Raw genomic sequence first — 11,913 nt, 5'->3', positions numbered from 1 at the left:
TTTTAGATATTAATTATTTTCTTTAACTTTTCTTAGACACACTCATTGAGAAATTCCGTCCCGATATGCGGATGCTATCCGTGCCCAACTACGCCCTTTACGAAGTGCATGCCAATGGCGAGGAGCGTCGACTGAATGCCGATGAGAAGCCACTGCTCGTGCAGCTCAATTGGCACATAGACGACCGCGAGGGTCGCTTCCTGCTCAAGAACATAGACCAGAAGACCACTGTAAGTACTTACATATTCATTGCACTCTAAATCATGCAACTCTAACTCTATGACCTCTGTGCGTAGCCCATCGAGCAGACCGATCTAAACTTCAAGAGGAAACTCTCGAAACGTGAGAAAAAGGAACAAAAGAAGAAGGAGAAGATGGCGAAGCTGAGCTCCGACCCGCCCGCCTCCAACGGCAGTCATTTGGGCTTGGGCAACGGGGTCGGCGGGTCTTCGGGATCAGCCCTCTTGAACGGCAACGCCGGAGGAGGCGGCGGCGATGGCAGCGATGCCGTGGCCGGGAAACTGTACACGGAACTGCCAGAAACCTCGTTCACACGGTCGATCTCAAACCCGGAGGCCGTGATGCGTCGGCGAAGGCAGCAGAAGCTCGAGAAGAAGCTGCAACAGTTCCGTTCCAGGGATGGTGGTCCGGATACCGGTGGCACCTTGAAGATATACGGCGAGAGTCTGTGCCAGGACGTGCCCTACAAGACGCTGCTGCTTTCTATCCGGGACTGTGCCCAGGCTGTCGTTCGGGAAATGCTCACAAAGTACGGACTGGAGAAGGCCGATCCGCTGCACTACTGCCTGGTTCAGGTGAACGAATCAACTGATTGCCCTACTTAATACCCATGCCGAAATCGTTTATTTGTGTATTTGTAATTCAGCCTAGTCGGCTGCTAAAGCACACTGTGCCACCTAGCGTAAACTATACTTAATTATGTTTATTTGGGCGTCTTTATATGAATATATCTAAACGGTTCTACATCATTATCCTTTAATAAGCCCTATTTTGAATTTGTTCTGACATTGCTTTTTTCCAATGCAGGTCAACAGCGACGGAACAGAATACATACTCGATGACGACGAATGCCCGCTATCGATACTCATGAACCATCCCACGTCGCGAGGTAAGTGCTTCCTATATTGCCTGATTTTCGACCATTTAAAATCAATTTACTCTTGTGGGGGGATACCACTTCATTCATAAATATTCACGCAACGGTCTTGACATAATGCAAGCCTTGTTTTATCAATAACTATGCTCCCTCACTCACTCATAAAACAGACTGGTTGACAGGAACAACTACAATAAAAACTTGACTGTTACTATTTAGTTCATATTTTCAAAGGCGCTGTAGTATGGCTCAGTGTCGACTGGCATTTCTTATCGTCGCTACGGAATTTTTTAAACTGGCGGTGTTGTTTGTATATGAATTTATTTTACAATGTTACAATTCATAAAATTAAAATAAATGTAACCCAAATCCATGTTATTAGTGGAAGCTGTTTGTATTAAACCACACATAGTTTGTAATTTAAATAAATACATACATATATATTTAACTGAAGTGAAAAGAAAAATAAGGAAAAATGAAAGACGATTTTTGTGATAAGCTACGTAAGTTGCCATTTTCCAATAAGGAGTTAAAAGATGGTTTATGTTATTATTATATAGTCTCACAGGCAGAATGTAGGGCGCGCATCAATTATATGTAACAACCTTTATGAAGACTTTTAGTTTTGTTTCACACAGATTAAGGAGCAGTTGATTTTATCATCATAAGCATTCATCTGTGCAAAAGTTACACTGTCATTTTTTTTCTTCCTAAATGTGTGAATTTGAAATTTAAAACAAAAAGAAGGTTCAAAGTTTGAATGTTTTTTTACCGTAAGCCCGCCGTCCTAGACCAGAACCCTTAGCGTATCCATCAACCGCGTTAGCAAGGACAGTGTTCTCAAAAGAAAGGGGTGGATTTTGTATCTTCAAACATTTTCTTCTCGTGATAGCTATTGGTTAGGTTCCACAAACAACTTACTGTATTTCAGAGACGTTTTCATTGGTTTGTTTTCTCCCTTAAAAAGCGCGAGAGAAAGAGAATGTTTGCTCGCCTTGGGCAAACTTCTCTTAGCGTTTTTATTTATTCTCTCTCTCTTTTCCCCTAGTACCATACTTCGGCTTGGTCGTTTTGGGTTTCGCTTTCGATATAATTTCCGTTTTATTTGTCTGGATCTCAATTGCACAGTGGGTGACAAGTAAGAACTAATACAAATAAGTTATATTACCATAAACTTGATAAATAATTAAAAATAAGAAGAATGTGTTTTAAGTTCATTAAAAAATTACTAATTTATTGTGTGTTGGAATTATGCGAGCTTTGAACTTATTTTCCTCTATGCATCGCATTCATTTTATTACATTATTCATGGTCAATATTACAAAACATTCAACCCTAGCAGTTGAAATGATTCGAGAGGCTTTCAAGCGCCTTTTGTGTTGGTGTTTATCAAGTTTTATGGCTCACTTTGAGGTTGTAGGACATAAACTTCAAACTGTTCCGTTGCGTGTCTGATGGGAGTTCCCCGCGGAGTGACTTAACCCATTCCACCCATTTCGATTTGCCTTGGTGTCTCCGGCGAGCGTCAATTTCTCTTCCGTGCGTTCGTCCTGTCAAGGATAATGGGAATACCACTGCGGCCGCATCGTCGGCACTTCCAGCCACCACCTGGTGGGTCAGCAACAGGAATAACGAACCGACCACCTCGAATTCTCCACTCTTGGTCACTTGAACGTTTGCCAATAAGAAGAGCGAATGTGCTTTCTTTATAAACTTAATGCACAGTAAAACATCGAGAATCGTACATTAAGGCAACACTTTAATTTTAATGAAATGGTAATATTGAAAAAAAAAAATTAAAGCAATAAAATTTAAACTTGTAGAAGTTAAAACTTGAAAACTTTGAATCTAATTTTCACGAACAACATAAACCAATAAGGAATCTGTTTAAAACCTGCAAAATTAGTCAGAACTCGAAAAATATTATCTCTCAAGTTATGTAATGGGAAGTATTTTTTCCCGATAGTTACGCTTCTCCTAGAGGCACTCATAATTAAAGTCAAATAGTTTATGCCTAGATAAGTTTGACTGTTTTAGGTTGTGGTTCGTTTCGGCTGTTGATTCATGTTATTCTTGTTTTTCCGAGCTTTGTCAGCGTCCTTAGCAATGTCGATGTACCGCTGGCACAGGAGACAATGGCGGTGGGGCGGGGGAGGATGGTGAGGCGGTGGCGGGATTCCCCACCAACACATATCCCATTGTCCATTATCTACGCCGTGCACTTCACAGTCACACTTCTCCCGAGGACTAACACATGTGCACATACACTTAAAAAAAACGCAATAATTTCAAATTATATTAAAAAAGCTAATTTGAAGAAGACGATTTTCCAATTTCCCTTCCTTACTGATAGAAATATATATGCGTAGGCTTTATAAAAAAAGGTCAATATTTTTGGGTACAATTGTAATGGTTGCCATGATACTGGTGAAAAGGAGGTATTTCAGTTCCTAGTTCTGGACTCACTCAAACCGTGCTGCCGATGCCGATGGCCGACAGAGTTTTCCGACGAAGACCCGAATTCTGTATTTTCCGCATTGTGTTTGGGGCAACAGCGGAGGCATTAGGTTCACATCCAGTGTCAGGTTCAGTCATGAAGTAATGCTGTCCGGGAAAGCACGACGCGGCGCTTTCGGGAGACCCGCGACACATCGCAGTTGAATTCGAGGCGAGAAAAGTTCACCGGCAAAAAGCGGCGGCGGCAACAGTTTTTCCTGAAGATAAAGCGATGGAAGGATGATGGCTGGGCGCCCATCGTGGGGTGCTGTCGCGCCCCTCATCCCACCGCCCACCATGCATACAGAAAATTGTCAAAATTAGAAGCCGTTCAATTGAATTTGCTGTGTAGTAGCAAAGTGATTTTTGCCCAATAACTTTCAACTGCTGTGGATAAGGGAGGTGCATATGCGGTCCAATTAATAGTAGAACCATAAGCTGAGAGAGCGCCGTCTGCAAAATGATGGATTGGGGCATAAGACGTGAGTTATTTTCCCACGGGGATCCACCTATTTATTTATATTTTACCCCGCCGTTAATGAGCGGTGAGCCAGCCAAGTAGCCCAGAGTGCCCTGGAAAGTATGCTACGGAGTCCGTCACCGAAAGTTTATCCTTGAACTTTTTTGTACAAATTTTGTCGCAACTTTTTCGATTTTCGTGTTTGGTCTTTGTGAGTTATTAAGCGGTTGCGGTCTCTGGATTTTTTCGTGTAAATTGAGCTGGCAATTTTCCGGCTCTCAGGAAGCATTCAACTTGATTGTCAGATTGATTGTGTTTGGCATTAAAAGCTTGAGTGCTACAACACTGATGTTCTAATGGGGTGAGTGTCGTTTGAAGTGTTTTATGAACACTTAAAGGGAAGTAGTCTGTGCTGCATGTATGACTTAGACTTTAAAGGACTCCGAATGAATTTTAAAACTGTTTGATAGTTGAAAAGCTTCAGAGCCGTACAAAATTAACAAGTTTTTTTTGTCCCTTTCCCTTTCAACATTATCTTATTCTAACTTAAGTATGACCTTAAGCGACGGTGGGCTATTCTGTGGATAACGAATCAAATCAATGTATAATTACTGGATAATACTCAGCAAAAAAACATACATATATATTAGACATGAATTTCGATTTTTCCCTGACATTAGGTAACATTACACCCCAAATTAAACATTAGAAAAAGAAAATTAATAATCTAATCTAGAAAACTGATTCACTTTAAAATAATTTGCTGGCTTGAATGAATTATGCTTGCCTCTATTTTTTTTAAATATAAATAAATGTAAAATCAAATATTACTCGCTTGTTTACCCTTGCAGAGGCTATAGTGCTTTCAGTCAGAAGTTTGCTTGATCAGCATCACTGTACAAGTCGATCTAGCCATGTCCGTCTGTTCGTCTGTCCGTCTGTTTCTACGCAAACTAGTCTCTCAGATTTAAAGCTATCGGGCTGAAACTTTCCCAAAAGTCTGCTTTCTATTGCAGGTAGTATATAAGACGGAACCAGCCGGATCGGAAAACTATATCTTATAGCTCCCATAGGAACTATCGGGGAAAGAATTTGAAAAAAATAATGCTTTGGTGTTTTTCTAACATATAACCTAATACGCTTGGAAATAAAACTTTTTAATTTTTTTTTGAATTTCGAATTTAATTTAATCAATATCGGACGACTATGTAATATAGCTGTCATAGGAACGATCGGAAAATTGGTGGGAAAATAATATGAAACAAATTATAGCTTTGGGGCTTTTTGACATATTATCTTATTATATAATTTTTTATATTTTGAAGAATTTCGAATTCAATTCAATCTGACTACTCTAACATACATATAGATGTAAAAAATGGTTTGAAAAAAATGAAAAAATTGTTTTTTTTTAATATCACTGAAGTCAGCAACAATCCTTAAAAATTTCACATGGGGTTCGTAAAGTTGATTATTTCTTCAAGGGAACACAAACTTCCTTTTTTGTGTTTTAGCGTAAAATTTGCACAAAATTAAAAGTGATTGTTTATTATAACTTTAACTGTATGATATATTAAAAACTATATTCGGAATTGTAGTCGTGACTGGCAAAAAGTATATGAATATTATTGTAGGGCTAGATTGTTAAATGACGTAGTTAGGGGAAGTCGAAAATGGGAACAGCGAGGCCAAATGCGTTTTCCTAATGACAAGTTCGAGATACCCACCAACCGATTATTAATTTTGGGAATATCTAATGGCTCGATTAGAGCCAAATGGGTCGAAATTTTCGTGCGAATGCATACATTATTCAGGAGAACAGACCAGGGCATCGACCACACTCTGACGATTGCCTTGATGACATTTCCTTTTCGTGCGGCACAAAATTAACGCTACATTTGTTTTTCCAATAAAAAGGAGGAAAATGTCGACAGCAACAATAATCATTTCGAAAAGGACGTAGTAAAGCAATCTCGGTTAGAAAAGGTCAAACCTAATGAAGCTCAAAAAGCTCCTTCGTAGACTTTGGTCCATGACTGCTCATAAATAATGGTACCCCGCCCGCTGACACGAACACCCACTGCACTCCCCCTTTGTCCGATCCCTCCCTCCAGCTGCCTCATAAAGTTTGCAAGATGCAGAGCATAATTTGCTGCCTGAATATTTCTGGGAACTTGGGAGCTGTCGACTTTACTTCTCGCCACGCACCCTGCGACCGAAGCCCGCGAAGTGCAGTTTATTTTAGAGGCGGACGCCGCCGCCAGATTCTGGAAGCCTGAAGGTCATCTCGGCCCTGGGTATTGTCCTTTCCCTTCCACAAGAGTGGGTGGCCTGAAATGCGCTTAGACATTGGGGAAACGTCACTCGAAATTGGGTTAACAATTTGTTCACTTTTTGTTTTATTGCCTCCCTACCCTTTTCGTGAGCTTTTTAAAGTGGAGACTCAATTTCTATCTAAAGTTATTTTTATACCCTTGCATAGGGTATTATTATTTCAGTCAGAAGTTTGCAACGAATTAAAGGTGACATTTCCGACCCCATAAAGTATATATATTCTGGATCAGAATGTCCGTCTGTCCGTCCGTCCGTCCTTTTCTACGCAGACTAGTCTCTCAGTTGGATCCAGCCGGATCGGGCAAATATCTATTATAGCTCCCAAGGATTCCTCTCGGAACAACAAATTTTAAAAAACTTATATTGTAACATATAACCTTTTAAGCTGGGAAACAACTTTTTTTATTTGTTTTGAATTACGAATTTAATTTTATCAAAATCGGGCGACTATATCATATAGCTGTCATGGGAACGATCGAAAAATAAATAAATAAATTGCGAAAAACTATGTCATATATAGATTGTATGTTTGGTTGTGTGTGCACCAATTCAATTCGTAAAGATCGCAGGAGGTGGTAGACCATTACTCTTCCTAATAAACATAGATCAGATATCTTAAGAATACGTTATTGGCTTGTTTGAAAACTTAAATTTATAAGATTTTTCCATGTGGAATAGTCTGTTGGCTTTTCCAATTTCGCTCATAGTTCGACACAGCCCAACAGAATCAATCACCAACAGGCATCCACAGCACGGAGAAGTAATCATCATCATTTACATGATGCCGCCTCTCAATTGCCCCGCCGACTTTTTACTTTTGTCCTGCCATCTGCCCCAGAAGTTGGCAGTTAGTCAGCCAGGCAGACCCAAAGATAACTAAACGAAATTGTCACAATGCGGACCTGAAATGCTAGTGAGCTCTCGGGGCTCTCGAGCGCCAGAGACAAAGGCAGCAGTCAGGACCAGAGACACATGTCACAGCACTTTAACAGAGGAACGCTGGCTCCTTGCCAGGATAAATGTGTATTCGGAATATCGTTCCTCAATTGAATTATTCAGTCTCGTGATTTTACTTTAGGCCCTCCCCAGTGGTCCTGAGGCTCCCACTAAAAGGAAATTGCCTACTTATTTATGAGTCGAAGCGGATTAGGGTCCCGAAACGATGCCAGAACGGAAATTAATGATTTGAGTGTGCCCGGCTGCGGAGCTTGATAGTCGCCAGCCGAGCGTCATAACTGAATGGGAAGCACGTGAATTCCTCAACTAATTGCTGCCATAAATCTGGCAGAGATAGGGGTTGCACCCCATTAAACCCACATCTGCGAAAAACAGGAAGCTCAGGAAAACCTGTTACTTGGCCGGATTACCCTTGCAACTCGCTTTCGCGATCGTTTGATCGTGACATTGCGGACTTCGCGCACTGGGTGTGCCAATAATTCCCAACTAGTACTGGCCAACTCTGCATAGGCTGGGCGGACATTCCGTCACTCGGCCTTCCTTGTCTTGGGGAGCAGAAATGTTCGATGAACGTCTAGTGAGGACATTGCTGCTGACACCAATGATATACCCCCGCTCGCCGGTCGCTCGCGACTGGAGTTCGGAATTTTTGGACCAGGCCCCCTTACTTTATAGGGAGCCGCCTCGTAAATGAATTTGAGCTAAATATAGCAGACTAATAACTTGCTGCATGGAGCATTGCATTATTTATTAACTTTGTGTTTTATTTTAAAGCATTGTTGAAAACACAGCAAACATGCTAGGGCTTGAATAAGATTTCCCATTAAAATCCTAGACATACGTAAAAGTAACGTTTGGTGAATATTCGTGATCTGTGTACTATTAAAATAATGCGCTGGTTGAAATGCAAGCTTAAAGTTCCGCGTCGGTTTTACGGCTCCTGAGTTGGAGTTCACCCATTTCCCAGCCAAGCATCCATTTAGGCAAAAACCAACCCAGGCAGGGAAAGTGGAGGCAAGACAGCGCCAGTTGGCCAACAATAAAGACGTTGACTGTGCAGCAATCGTTAGCCGAAAAGTAGCTTCAAGTATATCTCATGTTTTTATGTGCTCTCAGGCACATATATATCCTTTGTCTTACTCTTGTGTTTTCCCGGTGTGAGTCGGTTGGGCATATTGATTGCCTCAATAAGACAGGGCGGGGAGGGAGATGGTGTTTGGGCCCGATTGATGGAGTGGTTTTTGTGTGGTAATGCGTATGGAAATAAGAGTGGAAATGGGAGGGAAATGATTGACAGGCGTTTGAGGTTTACTCGCTAAAAGCCCATTATTTCTGTTCTGCTCTCGTAACTCGATAGGTATTTCGAAAGTGGAATGTCGTTGACTAGTTGAGGATTCTAGCATGGTATATCAGAAACTTTCATTAAAAATCATAAGTAAGTAAAACAGAGGTGAAACAATTAATTTTTAGAGTACATATCTATAGAGTTTTTTGTTTTGGTGTTACTTTTATTTTATAAAATTTATTTAAGAAAGGTGGGTTTTGTTTCGAGTACTTTGACCAATCGTACCACTCACTAAATTCCACGCAGTGTCTGTGCTGACCGGGTAAGCGGATTCTTCTTGAATTGTAATTAAGTTTAAATACATTTTCGATGACTCAGTGCATCCGCACAAAGCTCTTGAGCTCGCCATTCAAATCAGCTTATCGCACCCAACTGAATCGGACCGCGAGCCACGACCTTGTCCGGTTTTTCAGTCCGGCTCTCCAGCAGAGCAGCGCGGCATCAGAGCATCCGTTGGGTTGGCTGGCCGCATGCCGCTGCTGCATGGCCATCCGAAGGATGTGTGTGCCAGTTCCTTCCTCATGCTGTATCCTGTGTGCAAAGCTGCCACTGCCCCGTTGTTGGTGTGTCATGCAAAGGACCAAAGAGCAAACGCACTTAGACACACCAGCCACAGCACCAACGTGCAGCGAGCTCAAGCACTCGCACACCCATTCGCAAGCCCACACACACAGCACACACCCGTTGAAAACATTGTAAACTAAATGTTGTTTTACACACCACTCACTCACCCACACAGTCATAATTTACTCTGCTTGCTTTATGGGCGTTTTAGGGTGTGTGTTTGTAGTTGTACCCAGCAGAACAAGGTTGTATTCGACCCCGAGGAACTAGCAGTAGTTCCGAAAGATACGGTTTATCTTCTGACTGATCACCCCTGGAAAGGTCCCGATCAGAGCACTTGAACTTACACTGAACAACAAAATCGGTAGTACCACTTTTGTACTTAAAGAGAGAGTCAGCCAATCAGCGCGTATTCAGTGTTGAATGTTTTTGTGTGCAATTGAATTTCCTGAAGACCCAGGGTATCCCAAAGCCGACCAACTTAAGCTCTGCGTTCCTATTGGATTTTTTCGTGTCTTATTCATTCATTCACGCACCCAGTCCGACAGTGCGCTAGTCAGCGAAGGACTCGCCTTGGTGGCATTGCTCATTCGCTCAGTGTGCTCTCAGTTATCCTTGCGCGCTGTCAACGCTTTGTTGTGGCGCCCGGCGCCTGGCAGCTGCTGCCCAGTCCTGACTTCCGCCGTGCCCATACGGTTAGTTGGTTAAAAAAATATTATTGGGGAAAATTAATTTAATCTGTGCCTTTTTCGGGCGATTTTCCTCCGCGCGACTCGTTGCGGTTAATCCGAAGTGTCGTGTTGTGCCATGTGTGCGAGTGCCTGCGAGTTGTGTCCTTTCAATTTGATGGCAATTCGTTTAATTTCGCTTTTACGCAGTCTGTCGCACTTTGATTTCAATTTATACTTTGTTGCCGCATTTCCAAGCGCGCAAATTGAATTTTCACACGTAGCTGGCTTTTCCGTTTTGTTTTGCGCTTTTTAGGGGCTAAGAGGCATCCAGCACGGCCATTAATTCACCAGCCAAGACAATGTAATTTTTTAGAAAACCTTCACATCAGTGTAAAGCGTATGCATTCCTGAAGGAAAAAGCAGAAATGTCGGTCCCACTGGCGGTTGCTCAGTTCCCGAGCAAAGGTAGCAGCCCGGCCAAAACAAACAGACAAAAATCAATAAATTTCAGGAGTTATTTACAAAGGCTGGGCGCTCTCTCCCCGCGGTCCGATGTGTGTTGGCCATTGTGGGCCCTAATTTCAATGGTCAGGACAAGGACGCGCTGCACGGCGCAAAAGGACACAGTGTCCTGGCTTGTCTGTCGTCATCAATGGCTGCACACGACGACCGACACAGCGTAACGAATCAACCCGAAAAAGCATTTCCAACCTTATGAAAGTAAAACTCGATTCTGGGGTACCCTTGTTGAAACACCGAGGACTGACAATAAATTAAGGGATATACAATGCAAATTCGTTCACAGAACGCCATTCTATTCAACAAAGGACTTCGAATATATTTCGTATGACATAATGACATAACCAAAACTTTAAATTTAATTTAAAAGGGTTAAAACAACTGTCAATTCTTGTAGTAGTTTTCAAAGAATACCGCTTACAACGAGTTAAAGAACAACTCTCTCTCGCTGTCACGCACAACTGCAAAATCCAATCAAGCTATCAGCTCCTCTCACTTTCCACCTCCATTTCCATCCCCCGGCTTTTCACGGTCCCAGCTCCCCCGCCCCCCGCGCGATGTGATTTCATTCTCGTACTTTTCCCCTCGTATTTCATTTTCCTCGCTTAGAGACGGGTTTTCCTTTGGAAAGACCACGCGCTTCAGCTCGAGTGCAGCAATTATATTTTTATTGTTTCTGTTGCCAAATTGTCTAGCAAAAATGATAGCCGCCTTGGGCCCCACTTGACTTGAATGGCGACTGCGTCCAACGCCAAAGGAGATTGTTTCAGGAGACTTGTGGCTTGACATGCGGGAGGAGAAGCCACCAGATAATTCGAATTTAAGCATCGATTACATTTGCTTTTTCAGGGCCCCTTGAAAAATAAATAGCTTGCTTTGACCACCGACAGGGATTGAAACCTTTGATAAATAAATGTTTTAAATGATATTTAGAGGACTGAAATAGGAACTTTCGCAAATTCTTTGTGACTTACAGAAATAACTTGACAAGCTATGTTTGGCCCTTTTTGAAATATAATAAAATGATCTTAAATGCTCATTTCGACCTTGTTTTAGCGAGGAACATCCTCTACTAACCTGTACAGAATCGTCGTTTTCCTATGTATCTGTCGCAAAATGACCGTTGGTTAAGTGGAGTTTATGTAATAGTTGTTGAGGCTTACACGGGGATTAAACCGCTCCCTGTCGCCCACCCATTCAGTGCGTCCGTTTCTGGTCAGAGCAAGAAAACTTCTTGCATGAGAGGAAAACTTGGCTCATTAAATTTTCATTGTTTTAATTTGCACAACGTGAAAAGCTTCTCCCGCACCCTTTCGTGCGAAAGGGGGTGTGGTTGGGGTGCGGTTCGGTGGCCCGAGTTCCCTATGAGGACGGGCCTGGGCGGAGATGTGGCCCATCGGTTTCTTCGGTTTGCAGAGTCAAAGCCGCCACGTTTTAAGACTAATTTTGC

The 11,913-nt window shown here is 42.2% G+C and overlaps 1 protein-coding gene and 1 non-coding gene across 9 annotated transcripts in view; both read left to right on the top strand.

Moving 5' to 3' along the window:
- The window catches only part of LOC108032896 (afadin), a 48,266-nt gene that overhangs the window by 16,113 nt on the left and 20,240 nt on the right, over window positions 1-11,913 (top strand). For 7 of the 8 annotated variants that reach the window (XM_017106937.3, XM_017106935.3, XM_017106936.3 and 4 more), the window contains exons 4-6: window positions 37-230; window positions 297-815; window positions 1,048-1,129. In XM_017106937.3, the coding sequence (XP_016962426.3) occupies window positions 37-230; window positions 297-815; window positions 1,048-1,129 (795 nt within the window). Of the gene's footprint in view, window positions 1-36; window positions 231-296; window positions 816-1,047; window positions 1,130-4,058; window positions 4,096-11,913 lie in introns of those variants that run through there. The other variant, XM_017106939.3, reaches the window with a different exon arrangement.
- LOC122817828 (U4atac minor spliceosomal RNA) lies at window positions 7,899-8,021 on the top strand. The gene has a single exon (XR_006367399.1). It is a non-coding gene; the product is annotated as a U4atac minor spliceosomal RNA (small nuclear RNA).

The sequence above is a fragment of the Drosophila biarmipes genome, chromosome 3R (assembly GCF_025231255.1).
Source record: "Drosophila biarmipes strain raj3 chromosome 3R, RU_DBia_V1.1, whole genome shotgun sequence".
NCBI classification, from domain to species: domain Eukaryota; kingdom Metazoa; phylum Arthropoda; class Insecta; order Diptera; family Drosophilidae; genus Drosophila; species Drosophila biarmipes.
The sequence above is the reverse complement of the archived record's forward strand: the minus strand, read 5'-3'. Positions and strand labels throughout refer to the sequence as shown.